At 42.7% G+C, this 17,315-nt stretch overlaps 1 protein-coding gene across 1 annotated transcript in view; it reads right to left on the bottom strand.

The window, feature by feature from the left end:
• ADAMTS2 (ADAM metallopeptidase with thrombospondin type 1 motif 2) overlaps positions 1-17,315 on the bottom strand; it is a 188,521-nt gene that overhangs the window by 46,415 nt on the left and 124,791 nt on the right. Inside the window, exons 4-5 of the mRNA XM_075715199.1 lie at positions 12,466-12,668; positions 1,131-1,214 (exon numbers count right to left, since the gene is read on the bottom strand). Of these exons, the coding sequence (XP_075571314.1) occupies positions 1,131-1,214; positions 12,466-12,668 (287 nt within the window). The remainder of the gene's footprint in view (positions 1-1,130; positions 1,215-12,465; positions 12,669-17,315) is intronic.

The following is a 17,315-nucleotide window of genomic DNA, read 5'->3' on the forward strand; positions in this document are numbered from 1 at the left end:
TCTACATCCTACATCATCATCTACATCACTGCAGGAAGAGCGGAGACTGATCGGTGTGTTTAGTTCTCAGATGGGGAAGCTCAGACAGAGCAATTTATCCCAAACCCAGGTAACTGGTCTCCAGCAGAGGCCAGACTAAAACTCAGAGCTCCCTCATTTGCACCAGGGAGGAAAATTCTTAGTTGGTGTCAAGCCGGGTGAACTGGTGAATGTCAGTGGAGCTTCACCACTGACACTGTCTGCGCTGGCTCTTCACTGACAGCATTTCAGCAACTTGCATGAGCATACACAAAGGCTTCCAGAACCCAGGTTTATTCCATGAACATGCAAATGCCAGCAACTCCGGTCACAGAAAGGGACATGAGACTTTAACACTCTGCTTTCAGCAGCGAGGCACACATGTCCTTACCCAAAGCATTTATCAACATACTTGAAATGTCCTGTTCCTGTTTCCATGGAATTTGATGTTGATTTGGCAAAAATAGGACACAGGTACGGAGCAGTTCAATACTTTCGAAAACCATTTAGCATTTCATTCTTCTTTACCTGAGTTTTGCCTGTAGAGTAACCCCTTCTATAGAAACAGCAAGAGAACACTTCGTATTCTTAATTACAGATTTGATCTGCAGAGCTCTTGCCTTCTGGCCCCTATTCCAAGGAACTCACACTTAACCTTAAGAAAGCGTGTAGTCCCACTAACGTTAAGCCCAAGTTTAAATGAGTTCTTGGAACGAGGTTGTAGCCCTTGGCATCTTGCAGAACTGATCTTGTGTTTATTGTTACTTACATACAGTTCTACCACAACAACTCATGCTTTCTTTAGGAACCAAAATGTTCACTATGTTTCATGGATTATTCCAAACAAATCTGAAAAGATAGACTGCCAGAGCTAAGCAGCAACTTAAAATGACACAGGGAAAACCCAGAAGAAATTGAAATTATTTGAAATGTGAAGTTCAAATGATAAACAAACACATATAAACATAAAAGTTCTTTATATTCATAGACTGGTAAGGACAATGTATGAATTAAAATGCAAACCCGATACATGGTACCAGTCACTACATTGTTCATAAAAGAATGATGTTCAGAGATATTGATATCCTCCATTTAAATTAACCTTTACTTACCTTGCCGTAGCTCAGCAGGATTATCCTCACCAAGACAACATTGATGTGAGCACCCAGGGACTCATCATGATAAATTTCATTAACCTGCAAAAGAGTTCGGCACTTTAACCACAGTATTGGCAACAAGTAACTATGAAAGCAGTGATACATCAGTACCTTTATGCACTGTCATGAAGCCAAAGATCACTTTGTGATCATATATAAAATGGGGAAAATTCCACCAATGCAAGAAGGAATGTTTTCTTTTCTAAACTGTTATAGCCTCCCCACAGGCCATAATTCAGGAAATCATTTACAGTCAGCACATCATCAGAGACTTCATATTAACAGGTATTTATATGCCAGCCTAAAACGACTTACATGTATTGTGGTGCACCTACACGATGCAGCTGAGCTGATCTAACAGCTACTGTTCCTAAGAAGGAAGATTCCCAGTTCCTCCCTACCTCATCCCAGCTGGAGCCCAGAGCACAGTAATCCAAGCAAAATCCTGAATAGCTCTCTGCTAGGGAAGACCATGCATGGGGAAGGGGACGAGTGAGCAGAGGGACAGGACCTCTCTCCTGAGAGCCATTTGCTGGATTGGCTCAGCTGCACCCTGTAACTCTTCCATCTGGGACCCATCACATCACACTCTGACAAGAGGATATACCTCCCTCAAAAAACATGGTTGGCCACATGGGCTGGCTTTATTGTGTGTCAAAACTAATCAACGTTAAACTTTGCAAGCAGAACAAAAGCTACAAAACGCCAACAAATTAAAAGCTGTCTTCTTTTTTTATACTAGAGCTACACAACGGAACATGCACACGGGGAGATCACCCTAGGAACACTGAAAACTCTAAAAATTTAAAGTAGAGAATGAAATGTGGATGTATAAAGATTACTTAGGAAATGCTGCTACAAGCAAGCTAGGCAAATATTAACTGTTAAAGAGGCTGATTTAGGTATTCAGTGATGAAGACTGCATGAGACTCAGCCAAATGGCAGGGGTTTAGCTTTATAAATTAGAAGAGGCAGATGAGATTCCCTGCAAGGTAAGTGTCTTTCCTAAAACCTCCTTCCCTTGGTAAAGGTTACACCAAACTGGACTGCTTTGCTGGCTGGACCTAAATTTCATTTATTCCTACAAAATAGATTCATTACTACAAGCTAATAAGTAACCTTCAGAAAACCTTTCATTAGAAACACAGTAAATAATGTCCTGTTTCTTCAATCAGCCCGAGTTTTAATGGCCCATCTTTTATCTCTGTAGAAATCATTAAAACGAAATACATCAGTGTAGGTTTTGCTAAGCAATCTCCATTGACATTTTGAAGTGAATTTTAATTCATTTTATCAGTACTTTTGGATATAAGAGCCTAATTTTATGCCTAGTAAAAGTCCAAGTTTTCAAAAGTCCTGAGCATCCTGCACTGATGGTTTTGAGACAGCATGGCTGGACCACAGCTCCAGGAGCAGACTCACTCCCTGCAGGGCATCTCCCCGGGCACCTGAGGAACATGCTGCGGGTTGCCCGGGATCCAGGCTTGGTACCGGTTGATTAGCAGATCCTTGGCTGGAAGATGCTGGGTGAGGAGCCTGTGGCTATGACTGGCTTCAGGGGCCGCTATTTTCACTGTGGTGTAGAAGTAGCTGATCTGTTCAGATCTGCTTTGTAAACAACACCTCTAGAAATTAGATCATTTTTATATATATATATATATTTTTAGACTTTTTATATATATATAAAAAATATATATTTGTTTATAAAGTCTAAATAAGACTTTAGAAGACTAACTTTATATTCCTGTATTTAAAAAATTCTTTTACTTTAAGGACCATTACTGAACACTGGTTATTAAAGAGGTAAGATATAAACATGCATTTTGCTTTACAAAAATTCTTTCACCCAGGAAAAAGACCCTTGCGTGTTGTCAAGGGAGGCAAGGATATTAATTTGCCTCACTCTTTGTGAGTGAGAGCACACGCATCAAGGATATGAGGCTGAAATAAGCTGTAAATTACCTATACATGAAATGAGTACTGAACAAAAACTCCTGTGTATAAGGACAGTAAACACAGCATGTAAATAAGTATTTAATTAGTTCATAAAGTATAATCCAAATTGCTGCACAACGCTCTCTCATTAACTTCCAGAATTGAACCTAAGCCTCTTTTAACAATAGCTGAGTAACAGAACAACCGTATCGCTGTTGCGTGCCAAAATGAAACTTGGCTTGAAAATGTTGATGGAACAGAACTGAAACACTGTTTGACTGTTCATGCAAATGACATCTAACAAACAAACTGTGAATGAACAGAAAAGCACAAGCACTGTAAAAAGCTGCTTGGGTCTCTTGGGATACTGGATTTTCTGCAAGACAGTGGGTCAATTCAAAGCTCTGCATCTTGGTTTCATTAATAAGGATGAGTCCAACCCCTCTTCGCACAGCAGCTGAATTGAACCCTCTGCGCCTTTCTCTAAGCTAAACTGTGGCTTTACTAGTAGTGCCTCACTGCACATAGATAATACGCTGAAATAGATGGTTTTCTGCTTTTTTTTCAGCATGGCCTAAATTGCACCTATTTGTTTCAGGAAGTTATTAAAGACACGAGATCCAAGCAACTGAATGTTGTGCTCTCAAACGTTCATGAAAAGTGCACCCGCCAAAAGGGCCTCCACAATCCCTAGCTCAGATTCTCCAAATTTCCACCTGTTATTTCAACAGAAAAGCAGAGTTAAGCTAATGCAGTTCATTGTATAGGGCACCAAATGACCAACCAACCTGTGGAATCCGAAAGCTCCAGGCTCTCATCCAACACAACTGCTGAAATGTTTGTTTCAAAGCAGAGCTAATCAGACAATGGATAGGTATGTTCAGATGTCTGGGTAATAAATACACACAGGTGTGAAAATGATTACATAGTACTTTTACAGCACTGCATCTCCATGTAATTCAGTAGGACATCCTGGTTCATATCAGCACAAGAAAAATCAAGAGTCGATCTCCTGTTGTTCTTAGATCAGTAAGTCTAAAATTATGTTGCTGCATAGGAAAAGAAAGTACACAGAGACCATCCCAAAACGACAGCTCCTGAACTGAAGGCAGTGAATGCATTAAATCTTGTTAGATGTCCTACAGTGATTCAGCATTTATAAAGGCTGATGAAGAAGGCTGGGTAAATCTCAAGTAATTCAAAGCATGGTGGAATACTGTAAAGAGACTTTCATCAAGCTATTGTAGTTCACCAACTATTTTGGGATAGCTTTGGTTTATTTTTCTGGGATAGCTCAATCAAAGCAAAACATGCATTTCTATTTAAAGTTTCTGTTTAGAAATCAGGCTGGCACAGATCGGTGCTACATAAGAAAAACAAAGACTGACTTTATTTTTTTTCTTCTGTCCCTCTCTGGTTATTTTATAATTCTTCTGCCCTGAGCGAGTTTCAAGTCAGCACAGTAAGCATGTAGAATACATCAAAAAACCCCAACTAAAGACAAGCTAAGCATCTGTGGGATGCACCATGCTTTGTAAAAGAAGCAGTGCAAAGTTTTTTATTATTGAGCAAAGCCGGGCCCAATCCTAAAACGGAATCTTGAAAACTGCTGTAACACAAATAGTAATAAACAGCCTGCAGTTTTGCTAATCTTGGTGCAGAGTGGGTTACCTGCTGATGCAGCTGGCAGGATTTTTAGGGAAAGTCAGGTGGTTCCCTGAATCTCAAATTAAACCAATGCGCAATAGGAAAAAGAATAATCTGCATATTTTGGCAAGTCATCGGCAAAACTCATTCATGCAGTTTGAAGGAGTTCCCAGCCTTGCAAGGTTTGTTAGTATCTGCTATGCAAAAGACAGCCCACTTCATCACAGCGCGGCTCCATCCTGCTGAACCAGAAATCGCCGCGGCTGAGTTCATCCCCAGGCGCACCCTCTGCGGCTCCACGCGTTGCACCGTACGGTTGGGTAAGCACTGCTTCCTCAGGCTCCCTGAGCACACACCCCTGACGGACATCTAATAGTTTCAACCTCTGGCTACCATCAATCTCAAAGGGATCTGACCCAGCTACAGCAGCCATCGGAGGGCATATCTAATTATTTGGAGAGGGCACAATACAAGATGCAGTTTATGCATCTGGCTTTTCAGCCACCGCAAATTGCTGATCCATCCGACCCAATTAGACTACTCTTTGATCACCCAACATCCTTATGTAACTACTGTTGCAGAAACTACCGACGGCTACGTGCTCTCGGGCAGAGCGAGGACCATGTGTGGATCGCTGCCAGAGCGATAGCAGAGGAGCTGGACAGCATCAGCGTCTTCCCCATGGGATGGCAGAGCTCCTGGCAAGTCATTGTTTGAGCCCAGCCCGAGATGCAGCTCATTCATCAGATCATAATTATCTGCAGCAAAGCCTCGGTGCCTGGTGGGCATCCAGTGATTGTCTATTTCTGTAAGAAATGGCTGTTTTGAATTACAGAATAGGAACCAGAAATGTCATGGTGGATACTGAGCACAAACTTTTGTAATCTGACCCTCCCCAAAGCGTTCCCCTCTCACTTTATTTTTCTGTGTTCCCACTTCAAACACCACTATCCTCCTCGATTTTCATCACCTCCTTTATGCTTTTGAAGATCCCAAACTAACATTTCCAACATTCCCAAAGCTTCATCTTAATCCCACAGGAATAACATTACATCAGTTCCTTGGGTGGATAAACTATGGTCACATAGAAAGTCATCAAGCAAAATCCAGGGCTCCCAGTCCCCCTTTCCAGTCCTTACAAGGCATTTCCTCATTTCCTCAGAAAGGAACTCTTTTTTTCTGAAATCTTTGTTGATCCTCACAAGGAAAAAAGAATAATGAAAGCACACAACACACATGAAACTTAAAGGTCAAACTGTGATCTCAGATTTGGAAAACATCTATCATTCTGCTCAAAACCACAGGCAACAGGCAGTTTTAGAAGAGCTTGGCAATGTACATTGCGAAATGGAGATAAGAATCTGGCATTTTGTATGCAAATACAAGTCCGAGTCCTGATTTACCTTCCCTGGTGTGAGAGTCAGTAGATGTCACCAAGTCCAAGTTAGCTGCTTCTGATCAAAATGAAAAACATTCCCCAGAGCAGATGTGTTGGCAAGGCACTAGGTAGCTTCGTGTTACGGGTCTCTATCTCATCTTTGACTGTAACATTGGCTTTAGAAAGGTCATAGACTTTGTTTTCTGACTTCATGACTAATTTATTTTTCTTAGTTCCTCCCTCAGGCTCTTGGAATTCCTCATTCTTGCCCATAAACCACTGCTCTGAGAAGTTTCTCTAAACACTGTAAATTACCTTTGCACCAAAAAACCCAGTATTTTTTCTGCATTACTGTCTCAAGATCACTTTAATAAAATCAACTATACTGTCACAAAATAATGAAGCAGATTCATTTATTATATTACTACAAGGGATAGGGGTGTGGTCAATGCAATAAATCTGGTGACCTCTTCAAATCTAAGTGGTTTGGTTAAGAAAAGCATCCAAAATTTGAAATCTGATACTAATTATCCATACTCCATCACACAAACCACACTGTCACAACTCAGAAGTCCCTGACCGCAACCTTTACAACTAAAGTTCATGTTGGTATTTGGAGTAAAGGAAAATCTGTCTTTTAACAGTAACTACCCTCTACCTCAAGGATAGTACCAAAACCTGTGTGATGCTTTGTGCTATGTCCAACAGGGCAGCAAGGCACATTCCAGTCAATAATAATGAGCAATGCTCACCTAATTGACACTGGAAATAATACCCCTGTGAAAATGAGTAGAACCTGTAAGAATTCAGAGAGGATATTTCATGCGGGACCTCCTGAATGCCCAATCACAAGTACAACTTCCACTGGAGTGTGGCAATCAAGATAACGAACAAAAATAATCTCATGAGGCCTCTTCAGAAACTGTTCTTCTCAGTAGTCACAGCTACTGATTTATAATGAACAGTCTAAACCTGGAGTTAACTCACATACATATATTTAAATTTTCAAACAAGCCGTAATTCAACTATTGACAGCTGAAGTCCCTTAGATGAATAGAGCTGGACTAGCATTTGTTACTTGTGGAACTTCTTAGAGTTAGTTCAGATCTGAAGTGTACATATTGAAATAAACTGATTTGAAATAATGAGTATTGGTGCTTATGAATTATTTAATTTTTAAAAATCTAGTCAAGTCTGTATTACTGAAATATCCTTCCCATCTAAAAAAAATGCTTTTTAGTTTAAAAAGCACGATTCTGAATACAGGGTGCACCATTATTTCAAAGTATTCAATCACCACTTTCTTTTTAACAGCTTGAATTAGACATGCTTTCAGGTTTTCATCCAACTGCCAGTTAGAAACCGATGGCACTTCTGCCCTTTCCTCTCATTAGGGACTTGCTGTTCTGTACCTGCAAATCTTCATCCCTCATCAGCCAGAGATACGAAAGCAGAAATCTCATCTATAATAGTAATATCGTGTACATCCTATTAAAGAGGACGGATAACATATTCAAAAGTGCCTCAGGGCCTTGATTTCAAAGACATGTGTAGTGCTGAAAGATGCAGGTGAAAGACTCCGGGGACTTTCCAAAGCCCCCAGCTGCATAACTCCCATTGATTTCAGTGATTCAAATGAAAAGTTGTTTAACGTATTTGTTTTGGAGCTGAAGTTTTACTTAAAGTCAGGGAGAGACATAATCCTATGGGCTAATTTTTAAAACTGATTCTCACTGATTTTGAAGGCAGGTGAATGACTAAAAACTCAGATGTATCTAGCCCAGAGTGAGGCATAAATCCTCTTCAGGGTCTATCTCCCTTTGAAATAGTGGCAGTTAGGCACTTATCTACTTTGAGGAGATGGGTTTTAGCATCGCAAACATTTTGGCCATATACCCACTACACAAATGTAACAGAGGCTAACCCCTAAATATTGCAATATCACATCTTTTACAGTAAAGGAATGGAAAGGAAATGAAAGGGGTTTTTGCCCCTGGAAATTGTCCAAAAATCAAAAAATGTACATACTTTGTAGACAAATTCTTCCGAAAGATATACAAGGATGACAATTGCCAGCATTAGAAAAAGAGGTAGTTGAGGAATTGAGGAATATTGTGGAGGAAGAAAGACAAAGAATAAGAAAAATCTAAACCAGGGGCCTCACTGGGAAAGAAAACCACAATTTGAAGAGGGGCATGAAAGTCAAGACTTGAAGTCAAGACAGATGGAGCCAATACGTTCAAAATCGTTTGCAACTGAGCTTATTTCATGAGACTTTGCTATTTGGAATGGCCGAAATATTGTAAGATCACATATTCTACCTCTGCCTCTTTAGGAAGTCTGTTTTGAAGATCCCCATCCTGGATGTGACCCTAAACAGAGGATTCTAGAGGCTGAAATATTCACCCTGATCAATACTGCAGGCCCAGCCAGGTAACTGTGCCGGTGAGTCTCAGGTCTGCTGCTCTTCCACAGCAGGCGGCAAAAGGCCTGCTTAATCCTGAAAACTATTTTAAAGAGGGTTATGAAACGATCAAAGAATTTCAGCCCCAGGGCTGGCTACCACCAATACCCACTTTAGCTCAATAACGCTCATTCAGCACCATGCTCCTCCTCCCAAAGCGTCCTGCAGTGAAATCCTTTTGTTTCCCAAGGAACAAGATAATTCTCCAATGTTGCTTCTAGCCTTGCGCTTTTTCTAATATTTCCAAACAGTTGTACGAGCAGATAAAATACCTGGGATTTTTAGCCGCCTTCTTGCTGAAATTAAATTACCTTCCACACTGAGTAAACTACAGAGCTGCAAGATACCTCCTAAATCTCTCCTCTGTTGCAATGCTCCTACATGCTATAAATGCAAAGTTAATTTGTGCAATGTGTGGGCTCACGCTTGGAAATGCAGAGGACTGTGTAAGCTAATATCCTTCCCAGGATAAAACACAGCAGGACGTATGAAAGAAAACGGTGCAAGCAAGAGGCAGCCGAGGGTCTCTAAAGCGAAAACAATGGCATATTTTCCAAAGATGGACTGAATGTCCCGATGGTACCGAGCAGAGAAAAGAGAGGATGTCAAGAGAAACCAGAGTTTTTGTACGAGGAAATGACTGGAGGATGCAAAGGGGGTGGCAAGAGGCCGAGCTCACTGCGGTGAAACGGCTGGCATACAGTCAGGCGATACGTGGCTGCAGCCCAAAGCGTTAAAAATCCTCTGGCGTCTATCACCACTCGTTTGGGACTGACTTCATTCGTAAACTTTGGGATAAATATTAGCACAGCTATTCAAGATAGCCAGGACAGCCAGCCCCTGTTTCTTTCTCACTTTATGGCTTTTAGGTGTGGACTGTAACACATCACTTAAGCAGCACAAAACAGATTTACTGAGTAAGTCATTGCACTGGGCTTGAAAAAAAATATATTGTTTTGATTGGGTTGGTGGTAGGGTTCCACCCCAGATCCCTGGGAAAAGTTAATTGAGGACAACTGCTCACGCCATCAGACACAGTGAAATCAAGCAAAGTGGGGAGAAGCAGCCATGCTGGGAGTTGCTTCTGGGAAAGTGATGTCATGCCTCCAGGAGCTCAGGCATAAGGGAGGGTTCACCTGGGATTTATTTCATTTTTGGAACCACAGAAATTCAACTATTTGATCACCCTCTTATCTCCAGTAGATACCTCCACTATTATTTACTTACTATGCATTGCTTGATTTTATGCTTACTACCTTACTACCATACAAAGCGAATTGATTTTATGCTTAACGCCTTGCTACTGTACAAAGCTAATTGATTACATTCATAAAACCAGCAGGGTACACACAATCTGATGGTTATGGTAGGATCTGCCACCAGATTTAAAAAGACAGCTGGAATTTTTTGTAGCTGTCTCTTCTTTTTCAGCTACCCTTGGACCTACGTGCCTCATTAGAACCATACTGCATACATGTAACCCCCAACAGCTAGACACCCCAAGGCTTTTCATATTGGGCCCATTTTCTACAAAAATACCCCAACTACTCAAGGAGGTAAAAGAGAGGACAACAGGGGAGTCACTGTGTGAATTTCAGCAAAGGAGACCAAAGCAATGGTCTACACAGAAATACGCCTTGCATCCATCTAGCAATGAGGGCAAGAGCTGGAGGAGCTGCCAGCTGGAGTTACACTGCCGAGGAGAAGGAAAGGTTCTGCGTTGTGATGTCCCTCGACACAATTCGGGTCCCCAGCACCTCCTGGTATCTGCAGTAACAAACCCCCTCTTGCCTCTCTATACTGGAGCAATGTTTGGACAGCTGGAAACAGAGCTGGTTACCATCACCCATCCCTCTGCTAAAATACAGACTCTAGAAACCAGCTGAGTTTTGAGGAAGGAAAGAACAGGACAACAATGCTGACTGCCAAAGACTATCCGGAGCCTCCTCAGGAGGCTTTGTGGATTTCAAACAGCTCCTCGTATTCAGACACAAGGCAAGGGACACATCTTCAGTCCCCAAAAGACATGTTTCTACCTCAGATCTCCCAACAAAACAACTACTGCCTATGCCAAGAGCTGCTACAGCCCTGTGGGTACGGTTACACAGCCTGCACTTTCGAAACCACTTGCAGAGACAGCATGCTTAAGAGTTGTTATTTCTTACAATTTGTGTGTTGGATGGTTTGCTAAAATTAGGAAAAAGTATATTTCAGAGCTGGAACATTTATGGCTTCTTTACCATTACTGTATATTTTAATTCTTAAAAATAGATTTAAGTGACATGATAAGTAAAGAGTCCTGTTTAATCTATTTCAGCCTGTTTGCCACATTCTTGGTTTGGCCTGTTTGGCTTGTTAATTTAGAGATGCATAAAACCATCTGTTTCACTGTAGACTTTGTTTGAAGCCTCGGAGGAAACAAACCACACAAATAAATGAAATTCACTATGTCATTTCTGTTGGAATATATGTATTTACAGCCATCAGAGCAGACACTAAGTACCCTATAACTCAAATGTTAGTGCAGGTTTTTAACTATTTACAATACTGTTATAAAAAGTCAGTGCAACTGAATTTATATCACACCAGGGATTTTCTTAAATTGTATTCCACCTCTCATTTAAAGTGAAAAACAGCGACATTCTACACATTGTTAAAAGAATGTAATAAAGACAGAAAAAAATAAGCTTCATAATTAAAAAAGCATATCTTGGAAAAAGTACATCCCAGGCAAATGTACCTACTAGCCTGGATTTCTGTCCATATATCTGCCTCTATGGTTTGTAATGCCAAGAAGTCACATACAGATGCTCATCCTCTTGACATGACTGTAAACTTCAGCAGTCATACTCTATTTGTCAAAAACAGAGCAGACCTACAATTTTTTACTCAACAATATTTCACTAAGAACACACATTCACTGAACCTAAAGTTTTTACAGCAGTGTGTTTTACTGAAAAGAGACTCCTGTTCCAGATGAGAATGAGAAGGAAGAAAGTCACCCCCGAATGAGTTGCCTATGAAGGGGGCTACCACTGACTTCCATTTTTTGGCCAGAAGAATAAAACATATTTTGATTTTGATCTATAGTAGAGATGATTTTTCAAAACTTGATTCTTTCCCCACAAAATAGAGTCCCTGCTTACTGACTGGGGTACTAGAAGGCTGCTGTGTCTGCTGCGCTGATATTTAGAAAGAAAAAATGGTTCTTTCAAATATAATATCCTCCAGTGTCTCCTTTCATCACTACTACACTATGTAGTCTGTTGCACAGACTATGGTTCTGAAGATTAAATATTTAACTAAGGAAACCTAAAGATGTCAGTCATGGAGTAAATACTAAATCAATTTAAGAAAGTTCAGTGATATACTGCATAACATTTTACTGCAGGGTGAACAAGGAGTAGGTAGGTGGCCTGGGACCTAAAGTGGTTGTTGAGGAATCAAAGACTTTAACTGAGTAGTTTTAAAAATGTATAAGCCAATCGAAGTTTCTAATAGAACCTTTCTGAAGACAGTTCTCCAAACCATGTTTTTCAGCAGGGAGCTTAGGTTAAGGGAATATACAGCTAAAACATAATGACTTCCAAGAACCTGAGCCCCTGACCCTGCGCCCCCATCCACCAAAGCACATAAGCAGGACTTTGAACATTTTAAGAGTCCCACAGTCAGCTTCCTTGGCTCCTTTTTCTTCTTTTCCTTCTCCCCTTTTGGCTTTTCTGAAAGCGGCCTGGATTTTCTTCCTAGAGTTACTTTATCTTCTGCCACTAGCAAATCTGTTATGTCTTATTCAAATGGCTAACCCAACCTACATTCACTGTCCCTTCAGTGCCTTCCCACAGTGCAGTTAGCGGGGTTGTACTCACAATATTCATCAGGGTCAGCAGGTACTTCTGAACGTGTTCTTTCCCATGGAATTGAACAACTGAGTCATCAACCCCCAGAAGGACTTCAATGTTGTAATCATCCTCCGTCGCATGCCTTCGATAGCGCTGCCTCGATCTATGCACCCGGTCTTCAATAAAGCTCAACGCGCTGTCGAGACTATCCAAATTAGTGAGGTTAGCCGCTGAAATCAAACAGACAAACGAGTTATCAGCCAGGAGAGGTTCAGGCTCAGGTCTCAGCTAAGCTGGTATAAATTTGAAGTAGCAGCGTTTGTTATGTTCTGTGTGTTACATAACAGCATTAGTTTCACTTAGTGTCAATTAAAAAATGACCTAAATGAGAGAGAAATCTGACCCAAAAGATTTTTATTTTGCAAAGTAAAAGCAATGCTTTCCACAAAGTAATATTGCATAATAAATACAAGGCCAAAAGGAGAGCAAGTCATACCAATGTCTTGATGAGAAGAACGGAGCTGTTTGCAGTAAAATACTTGTTGCTTAACAGTACTTGTAACAAAAATACACCTTTTGGGGGTCTTGTGCTACCAAGGATATCCTCCATTTCAGAACAATTAAAGATATACACCATACTTCAAAATCTGATCTTACTGCCCACAGAATACTATTTCAAGGCAAGTGCAGTTGCCAATACAGCCTTTTTCTATCCAGGCAGGTAGTAACAAACCAATCCCTCCCGCTTCAACCCGTTAGCTCCTTTCCTAGATACACCCATGCAATTCAACAGTAGTGACATGGATCCTCTTTACCGTTACAACTCAGGAACGCATTTTAGATATGAAATTAATTAATTTATAGCTATGTTCACAATTTTTTTTAACAGCTTTTCATCCTTCATTCCCAATTTTCCATGTCACTTTGCATTATTGTATGTCAAAGACCAACCCATCAGGCACAATAGTAGCCAACTTCATTACTAACGATTTTAATAGTGCCTGTGATATGAAAAGCACGTTCTCTGACAGGATGGGATACAGTTAATGCAGCACCTACCTACTAAAAATTAACATGAAAATACAGAATCTTGACATTTCACCCTATAGAATAACAATGACTAGCATTAATATCATTATTATCATTTGCATTACAAGAGCCCTGGAAGCCCCACCAAGAACCTCTTGATTTCAGAGAATGTCAGGAAAAGACTTGCTCAGAGAGGTGAAGAAAGGCAGCGAGAGTGCTGTGGATTGATTAAAGGCTCCCAGTGCTTAGTTCACAGAAACATAATAGGAAGCAAAGGGAGGAAGCTAAAGCCATCACCTTCAAAGCAGAAATAAGAAACAACTCTTGGCAATGTTACAGAAGTGGATTCTCCATCTTCATTTATTGAAGTTTTCACATCAAAACCGGCTGCTTGGGAAGGGATGAATGAGTCACCAGATCACTGGGCTCATTACAAGAATGCCTGTGCTCTTGCCTCAAGACCGCTGCCTCGGGCTGCCGTTTCAGCAGGTCCTGGGCAATCTGCGGCTTGAGCAGAGCCCCCCACAGCTCCCTGCTGTGGTGACAACAACGTACGGACCTGTACAGCCTCCGGCTGCCACGAGGGACGTGCACCCGGCGTCCCCGGCCCTGACCACGGTGTTCCTTACTGCCCCGTGCCTTGTGCGGCGAGATGCTTGTCTCTGTGCCTCCTAGAAGAGACCTCCAGTCAAAGGACAGTCCTCAAAAGACACATTTGCCTGGGCAGCTTCTTACCATTTCTCCACCAAGATTCAAGGACATGCTTGTCATGAGTTTGCCTGGGCAGCTTCTTACCATTTCTCCACCAAGATTCAAGGACATGCTTGTCATGAGACCCACAGCTGCGGGCCACCCCACTGCACTGGCAGAGCTCCCCTCGCTCACCAGACAGATGGAAGGCCCCACGCAGTGGTCCTGCATCCCCATGGAGCCACAGTGTCCTTCTCCTGGGAGGGCAGCATTTAATGCAGCTAATAAGCGCAGCCACCATGTCCTCATTACCAGCCTCAAGGCTCCCAGCAGCTTTTGCTCCTGGGGCCACAAGTTTTTAAAATTAGTCTGGTCAGAATCCATGATTCAGCATGAAAATTCACTCTTCACGCAGAGCCCAGCTGTCACTCCCAGGTTTACCGTGGAGGGGGAACCGGTCTGGCCTTGCAGCAATGGAGACAGCAATTTATCAGGACTCAAAACCTGCCAAGCAGCCAGCTCCAGCCCTACCTCGTGGTTTACTCCACCAGGAAAATGTCAGTGTTAATCCTTGCTAGCACCCAGAAGTAATTACCTAGCTAGCACAGTGGTCTCAGGGGATTCGCCATGGGATTGTGCGGCAATCATACATTCATGATCTATAAGGCAAATCACAGTTACTGTAAAATTTGACCATAAATCTTAAGAGCTCTCTAGAAAAGTAAGACTCGGCTGGCAGGGGCTGCAGGTCGTGTCCTCTCTCTGCTGCTCACCAAAAACTACAGTAACCAGCAGCAAGGCCAAAGGTACCAGACCTGCTTTAGCAGAACAGCGATGCTGGGCAGGCGGGGAGAGCCCAAGCCCTGCGCTGCGGCTGCAGACGGGCAGCTCTGCTGGCTGGGGGTGCTGTTATTTTGGTGGACGGTTGGCTGTCAAGCTATCTAGAGCTTTTGTGCTTTCAGTTCTTTCCCTTACATATCAAAGTCAAACTAAAGCCTAGTGCGGTATCTTTATTCCTGCTGTGAGTAAAACAGCCAGAGGGAAAATGTGATCCTACCATCCTGCATTGACCATCCTGCAGTGAAAACTGCCTGTCCTCCCTCTCTGCTCCTCACTTCATCACTGTCAGGCTATAAACCTTACAGTCCTGCCAGCTCCTGGGAAAAGTTATCAGGAGGTTCCCTGGGAGTCACCTCATTGCCAGGGGGTGCCAACCAACCACTTTAAATTTTGCTTGGAGCATAAAACTTCCCCACACCCACATTTACCTTCACCCCTTGAGCGTTACCCACTCGAGACAACATGCCCAGTGGGCACTGGTACCTCTGAGGCACTGAGCCGACGTGCTTCCCAGCGGAGAGCAAGCCGCACCGGCTCCAGCTGGCGCTGGAATCATCCCAAGAGCAGCAGCACAGCTCAAAACATTTGCAACAGTAGCTGCAAGATTTTTGATTCATATCCCAACTTCCCACCAAGTGTCCTTTCCCGGGAGGCTCTCCTGGGACAGGCAGGGATGCCTCCACACACGGCCTGACCACACATCGCACGGGCTCCTTCTCTGGTGCTGCTCTGCCTCTCGGTCTCGTGGATGATGAATTGTTGGATTTGCTGGCCCATGCTGTGTTACTCCCATGTTGGATTTTTCTCCTACAAGGCCAGGCTGAGGGAGCTGGGGTTGTTCAGCCTGGAGAAGAGAAGGCTGCGGGGAGACCTTAGTGCAGTACTTAAAGGGGGCCTATAGGAGGGATGGGGACAAGCTTTTTAGCAAGACCTGTTGTGACAGGACAAGGAATAATGGATTTAAACTAAAGGAGAATAGATTCAGACTGGATGTAAGGAAGAAATGTTTTACACTGAGGGTGGTGAGGCACTGGCACAGGTTGCCCAGAGAGGTGCTGGAGGCCCCATCCCTGGCACCATCCCAGGCCAGGTTGGACGGGGCTCTGAGCACCCTGGGCTGGTTAAAGCTGTCCCTGGCACTGCAGGGGCTGGGCTGGGTGGGCTCTGAAGGTCCCTTCCAACACAAACCATTCTATGATTCTATCCAAATCAAATTAATACCTGTATCTTACCAAAGAGGAAGTGAAACAAAGCTGCATCTGTAGTAAATGAGAAATTTGTCATGTTTTGGCATCTCAACATTCCCTAGTTAGTATCAGTAACTTTGTTGCATTATTGTACTGCTAACAATATGCTAGAAAAGCTCAAGAGAAAAACTCAAAGAGCTAAGACACCAAACTCCTCCTTCACATTTTCCATGTTACCTTCCTTCCGATTGCCCCTGCGCTTTGTACAATAACATCCCAAAAGTCCCAAACTGTACTGTGTTTTACTAAATCTTCCCAAGACCTCTCCATCAGATGTTGATTTTCAGCAACTTTTGCCAAATCAGTGCATAAGTCACTAATTATTGGTGCCAACTTTGTTCTCCATCTCCCAAGGGCAGACACTTGGCATTTGCAGGGGCTAACAATAGCCTGTGTTGAAACCTTCTCCTTGCTCCCGCTAGGAAAACTTCACATTTGTGAAAACTAACCACTGAGAGACAAGGCTGTATTTTTCTCTTGTGCTGCTCATCCAGAATAAATCAAAAGGACAGCAGCACTGTAACAGTTCACCCAAATATCCCTCAAAAAACCTCCTTTTTCTAAAGCCAGCTAAAAACTCAGTGATACCTCAGTGATTTTCTTCTGACACTGCAGACTGTCTTCCAGTGAAGGAATAAAAAGTGCCCAAGTTGTCAACAGAAGGGAAACCTGTGCTTTTGGCTTAAGCATAAAACCAGGAGCAAGGCAGCCTGGCTTGTGCTCCTTACTCTGACACAGACTTTCCCCGCGGCGCTGGGAGATGCAGAAGGCAGCCGAGAGCTGGGCAGCAAAACTGCCAAGGGAAAAGCGTGTGCATAATCCTGCTTGGTTCTGCAGCCTGGGGTTTTTTTGGGAGTCCTCCATTTTTGTTTGCAGTTAACGCCGGCAAGTGATCCTAACTGCTCCCAGGCAGCAAAGTCCTAGTCGTTTGCTGACTCAAGAACCAGACAATGTCCGCAGCTGTGACAGCCCCGATGATGCATTAATATATGTAGAGTACATTGAAACCTAAAGAGGAGAGGTCTTTAAACCACGCGGGTGCAAATATCTTGCAGCATTGTACGTCATACA

This window comes from Pelecanus crispus, chromosome 8, assembly GCF_030463565.1.
Source record: "Pelecanus crispus isolate bPelCri1 chromosome 8, bPelCri1.pri, whole genome shotgun sequence".
Classification (NCBI taxonomy): domain Eukaryota; kingdom Metazoa; phylum Chordata; class Aves; order Pelecaniformes; family Pelecanidae; genus Pelecanus; species Pelecanus crispus.